This window comes from Triticum urartu, unplaced genomic scaffold, assembly GCF_003073215.2.
Source record: "Triticum urartu cultivar G1812 unplaced genomic scaffold, Tu2.1 TuUngrouped_contig_5444, whole genome shotgun sequence".
Taxonomy (NCBI): domain Eukaryota; kingdom Viridiplantae; phylum Streptophyta; class Magnoliopsida; order Poales; family Poaceae; genus Triticum; species Triticum urartu.
In genome coordinates, this window is record NW_024116120.1 from 3,510 (window position 1) to 10,089 (window position 6,580).

The following is a 6,580-nucleotide window of genomic DNA, read 5'->3' on the forward strand; positions in this document are numbered from 1 at the left end:
TCAATAGTCATGGCGGTACAAAGAATCCAGAAGTAACAAAAATTTCATCCAGGCCCGTGAACCACCTAGCGACGACTACAAGCACTGAAGTGAGCCAAAGGCACACTGCCATCATCACCCCTCCCTTACGTGAGTCGGAAAACCTTGTTGTAGTAGACAGTCGAAAAGTCATCGTGCTAAGGCCCACAGAATTAGCGCACCAGAATAGTAACGGTCACCGATGAAGAGAAGCGTAGATCAACGTTTATAGAAACGAGTATCAATATTGGTATTTGCATAGTTTGGAATTTCTATCAAGATATTAGTCGCACATGATCGATATTAGGAGAATAACGTACACACACACACACGTAACTATCCGTGTTTAATGCAGTCCCAAAGCTCAACTTTCATTCATGCTTAGAATATATACATTCTGTGATCTGCCATAAACCAAAAGCACTTCGTATTGTAGTGGTCAGAATGCATGAGACGAGGGCTCAATACGTGGGTTCTAGCCCCAACCAACGCACGGCCGACTATTTATTATTTTATTAACCAGGCTACGAGCAATATTGTGTTGAGGGTCTCGCAAAAAAAAGGCTTCTCTAATTCTAGCGTCCGACATGATGTTTGGTGCTACAGCTTACCGGAGCACACTCCACATGTGTTCAAAATGTGAAGATAAGTTTACACACACGCAAAACATGTCACAAAATTTCAGTACAACTCTAGAAACAAAAAAGTCCATTTTTTGTGTGAATATGACTCATTTTATATTGGGCCATAAATTTTATCTATTAACACAATTAGTGTTAATTATGTTCTTTTTGTTTCTCAAGCTGTGGTTCAAATTTACCTTTTGTTTTTGTGGCATGGTTGAAATATATCATGTGTAGATGCTAAATTATTTTCAGTTTTTTAATATTGTTAATTTGATTTTCAAACATCCAATGCACCGGATAACCCCGCCACATGCACGGTTTTTTCCTCTCGAATATTTTTGTATGCGCCATCATCTCCTAGCGCTCACCATCTTGGAGTGAATTTTCTACTCCCGGGTGTACCTACACCCTTCATGAACAGTAAATACACAAAAGATATAACACAAAATAAAAAACTGAAACTTCGGGACATCAAACATGATCAAAAGTTTTAGCTTTTTGCAAAATTTCATCCGCAAATAACATTCGAGGATACCTCAACAAAAAAACAAACAAAATCAGAGCTCAAAATTTTGTGTAATAGAAAAAAATGTATGTATATGTATGCGACCTTGCAGCTAGTTGCACCATGGTGGAAGATATTCGCAAGGAAGACAGACAAGAAGAAAGACGAAGGAAGGGAGCAGACTTTCACATCGGAGGACATACACAAGAACGGTCACTGAGGGAATGCTGCATAGGTAAGCCTTTCTTTGGCGGAGACAATGTTAGGTATGGTCAGCATGGATGCAACCAACCAAGGAGCTCTATGGTAGGGAGTTCCATGACGCCGCCAAGACCCCACTTTTGTTGGCATGGATGATGGAACGCTTTAGCAAGATATATAGACCCTGCCAAGATGGTTCTTCCGGACATCTGTAGGTTGACCGCGTTCTAAATTAAGATGGAATGCTCAATTTACTATGAGAATAAGAAATATAAGGATCTATGTTGCATTGCAAGAAATATATGTTTACGATATATAGATCACCTCTGGTCTGGTTGTTGTCTCTCTCAAATGCTTGATGTAATACGAACAACTTAGTATATTAGATTTGAGTCTCATTCTCGTTTTTAGATTATTCGCTTCCTCCCCAGTACAAATAGCTCACTACCGTCGACGAGTTAGGATTCTGGATTTTAAGGTGGGAGAAAAAGGAAGAGTAACTGTCTAAAAACATGTTCCTAGACTTAGAGGGGAGACGAGCTAGGGATGATGGTACAACTATTGAATTAAGCTTGTGTTATAGACGTGGTAAGCCTAATGTAAACTTGAGAATTTATATAATATAGTAACATGCCTCGATGACTAGGGAGGTGTCACCCAAGGCCGATTCCAGTGGATCACTATTTAATCTTCTAGAAGTAGGTCTGCTTCTCCGGGCACTATGGTAAAGCATGGATCGATCATGACACAAATGGACTTCTCTGTTATGTAATGGTTTAGAAGGGTCACGGTCCTGTACCACACATTGGGCGTTTTCCCTCCTTGACAAGACAAAGGACATATTCATTCCATTCAAGCAGGTGAGGAAGGGCGGCGTCCGAGGAAATGCACTAGTGGAGGAGTTTTCTAAGGCTAGTCATAGTGGGAAGTAACTTAGAGTAGTAACATGTATATGTTACTAGTCTATGTTACTACCTTCATAGTGGGTAGTAACATAAGTTTAGTGTTATGCAAGCCTTCATTTATTAGGTTGTAGACACATTTTGCATTGGGGTGCGTTATGTTACAGTAACATATTATGTTACCACAAACACCTCTCTCCTCATTAACTCTTTGCCACATAAGCATATTTGCCTTGGGTTGCCTTATGTTACTAGCTAAGTTACTCCCACTATGGCTAGCCTAATGCAGTAAATAAATATGAAGTCTGCCAACATACATACCTATAAAATCATAAAAAAGCAATTAAAGATAGGAAAACAGTTTACTTATTAATTTTGTAGAGAATTACAAAGTATGATTTCCCAAATGATAACAATATACTGTACTATTCTTTAAACACCTGATTTGAATCGGCTATGTTGTAGTTTCGGGTTTTAGGGGCCTTGCAAGACAATTTGGTTAATTATAACCAATGGTTAACCCTGCATAACACCTCCAATTAAGCTGTGTTGATACTTGACAGACATCGTCTTCAAACTTGAAATGTTCAGCAGATGTGGAATATCCAACCTCGAGGAGAATGTTGGTCAGAGAAAATAGATGGACAGTTTTGTTGATCAGGATGCGTGATTAGTTCCCAACCTCGTCAGTCGTAGAAAAATGGTAATTGTCTCCTAGCGTTGTCGGTCGGCGAAAAGCGATTGAGTATGTGAAACGGATGCCATGATCCATGAGGATTACAGATAAAGCGCGCATCACAGTTGATAGGCCGAGGATGTCATGGTGTGAATTACTGAGCTCCTCCTCTCTTTTTTCTTTCTTACAAATATCCTCCTCTCCTTGACTAGATAGTAACACTGCACACCTGCTGCGGCACTGCAAAGTTCAATATAGCTAATTAAACTCTATGATCTGCACAGGTAAAATCTCGAATTTGGCAGCTCAGGCTTGCGCCTGTTGCGGCTTATGCCATTTTTCGTGAGACCTTCCCCTGGTCCAGATAGTCCAAACAAGCTGAAAATTTTACAGAATCTGAATTGGCATGTCTACTGTATCCACTGAAATATCATGTCACAACTCCATCTGATTCATCCGGGACAAATTTCTGAGTCAACCGCTCTCAGCTGCGTAATAATGAGATTGCAACCAAACACCAAATAAAATGGATACACCAACTGACATGAAAACATCTCATGGAATGAGTTTCCAAGGTACCAACAACGGTTTAAAACATCTCATGCAATCAGTATCTTACAAGTCAGGGCAAGTATTTTACCAAGATGCTTGCTAAAACTTCAACACACCGACGCTCTTGACTTGACTAGTGAGTTGATCTTCCAATTGCTCAAATACAGTTTCAACTTCTGTGATCACGCTCTCCGCCTCTCCTATCTCGTCACCTTGTTCTCCTGACTCCTTCAATTCGGCCTGCAAATAGCTTGGAACAGCTCATGACAAGATCACACATATATAATGTCAAATTTAGCTCAAATGTTTCAGAAACGGTACCAGAGTTGCTTCCAGTTCTGCCAGTGTGGCTTCAAGACGCTTATGGCAGTCTGGTATCATCATCCTTGACTCAGCCAAAACATTCTCCTGAAGAAGTAAATGACATTAAGATACAGTGCAATTCACATGGAGCTACAACTTCAGAGATTTGTATGATCACAAATTGGCATTTCCTCATCTAAAGAGGCACTTAGATAAAGGATCTTAGACATTGACAGCAATGGCCATTTGCGATCTCAATTACAAAAAAGTAAAAAAAACATGTCAGAGTTCTCCAAACACATGTGAATTGTAATATCTCATAAGCATGTGGTTGTAGCTGCACGTTAAACCTGAAAAATGTGATAATTAATGGAAAATTATACTTGTCAAAAGGGATGTAATTAAAGAGGGCATATACCACATGTTCATTTGATTTACGGTTGGTTGGATGCTATGCCCATCACGGCTTCAAGATGCTTTATTTGTAACATTTAGATAGGCTACGTTGCGCGGATACTTCAGAAAGTCCGCGTATCCAGCCGGATACTGCCCCGATACTCGGAAACTGCCCCGATACTTCCCGATACGTATCCTGCAAGTATCCCTTGATATTTTGATTTTAAAAAAAGAAAATAATGTTTGATACTCCTAGGATACTTCTGCGATACATTTTGGATACCTGAAACCCCTCGTTCGACGTGAAATCCCCTCAATAATAAAGGCACACCTTTGAAGATTCTCAACATGGGCGTGAGTTCATGTGAAAATATGTCTGTCAATGGTTTTTTATTCAATTGAAAGGTGAGCAAGAGAGAGTCGATGCATTGTTTGGAACAACAAACCTAATCAAATCTCACTGCCAATTAATGGAAGTGGACTAAGTGCAAGAAAAGAAAGGGGTAATTGTATTGAGGCATGCTTTGACCTAGAAGCTCCTTAATTTTTTTCTTCATATTTGTAATAATTAATATATGTAACATCTATATATAAACGTTTCCCCGTATCCATGTTTTTAGAAAATTGACGTATCGGGCGTATCCCCGTATCGCGTGTCCGATACGTATCCAAGTATCCATGCAACGTAGTAGATAGGCTGTCCGACCAATAGCATACATACATACATACATACAAGAAATGCAAACCAGTTCTTGTTGGAAGATTTTCTATATACTGGCTGAAGCCTGAAGAATAATAGATTGTCTAACATCAAGACTATCACATGGGCAGAAACCACAGACAGAAATTCAATCAACCACCACCAAGTCTAGGTTGGGAGTACTCTATTGTGACAATAGATGAAGATTTTCTTTGCTGGCTGAAGCCTGAAGAACAATAGATTGTCTAATATTCTATTGTGACAATAGATGAAGAAAATTATGCAGAGTAGTATTTGTTTAGGTTAATATTTTCGGGGCAAAACTGGGATGGACTGGAAGTAGAACTACTAAGATGACAAGAAAAGAAAGAGTCTTGTAAGTTGGAGATTTTTCACCTGCTGCTTGAGATCGTAGGGATCGGCGCCACTCTCCTTCATGGCTGCGGTCTTGGCCGCCTCCTTCTCCACCTCCTCCTCGTACGACCGAAGCTCCCTCACGGCCCTCCTGCACGTCCGCGTCTTGATCCCGAGGCTCCTCAGAGTCGCCGCCATCCTGAAGACGCGGAAGCTGGGTTGCTTCTCCGGCGAGGCCCCGCGGCGGCGGCGGTGTCGCTCTGCGTTGCGGCCGGCGTGGAAGCAAGATAGATAGGCGGCAAGTTGTGAGCCGGGCCCAATAAGATAAGGATCAGGCCGGCCTAGTAAAACAGTCGAAGCCACACACTACTTGGCAGCGGTCCGTAGAACGTCAGGGCTATATCTGTCCTACTAATGTTACTAAAAAAATGGCCTACTTTGCCGAAGAAAAATGCAATCTGGCCAACTGCAACATGTATGAACACGGAGTTATTGAAGAAAAAAAACACGGAGTTGACCGCCAAAGTAGATGAACTCATCTATGTGATAAAAGATAAAGAAGAGGTAAACATACTCCCTCCGTCCGCAAATAAGTGTATAACTAGCTTTTGTTCTAAGTCCAACATTTAAAATTTTGACCAACTTTATAAAAATGGGTAGTAGCATATATGACATCAAATTGGTACATTATGAAACTACATTTCGAAACGAATCTAGTAATACTAATTTAGTGTCATAAATGTTGCTACTTTTCTTTATAAAGTTGGTCAAAATTTTAAAATGTTGACTTAGTACAAAATTTAGATGTACACTTATTCGCGGACGGAGAAAGTAAATGCTATTATCAAAGAAGAGGTTAAGCTCGATGAAACGCTAGGAAAGGAGGGAGCAACTAACTTTCTTTTGAACGGGCATCCTTGTGGGGGCTCGCTGTGGGAGCGCCCTAGCTACGTCTAGTTGCTGCCACGTGTCATGTGCTGGGTGCACTGTGGGGGCACGGATTTTTCTTTTTTCTGCACGTGTTTTAAGAATTTTTTGGTTCTTTTGCGTTTGGCTTTTGCCTCACTTTCCCTGGGTTTTGGCGGTACACTTTTTCTTGAGTTCTTTTTTGCAAAGCACAGTTGTTCCTCTCATAAAAAAAAGGATAAATACAAGTCGTGCTTCAGGCGGAAGCACGTTTGTGCTTTTCCGGAAGTACAGATTTGCTTCCGCGAGAAGCACATGCTATGCTTTCACGAGAAGCACATCCTATATTTTTCGTCTATGCATCCATGAGAAGCGTAGTTGTGCTTTTCTAAAAGCACAATTGTGCTTCACCAGAAAAAGGAAAAGCATAGCATGTGATTT

General features: G+C 40.6%; 1 protein-coding gene across 1 annotated transcript; it reads right to left on the reverse strand.

The window, feature by feature from the left end:
- Positions 1–3,579: 3,579 nt before the first annotated feature.
- On the reverse strand, positions 3,580–5,599 carry LOC125529230 (tubulin-folding cofactor A-like). Its single transcript, XM_048693642.1, has 3 exons — positions 5,276–5,599; positions 3,802–3,888; positions 3,580–3,720 (listed from the first exon to the last, which is right to left on the reverse strand). The coding sequence occupies exons 1-3, from the start codon at positions 5,429–5,431 to the stop codon at positions 3,580–3,582; spliced, it is 384 nt and encodes a 127-aa protein (XP_048549599.1). The 5' UTR covers positions 5,432–5,599.
- Positions 5,600–6,580: the final 981 nt, after the last annotated feature.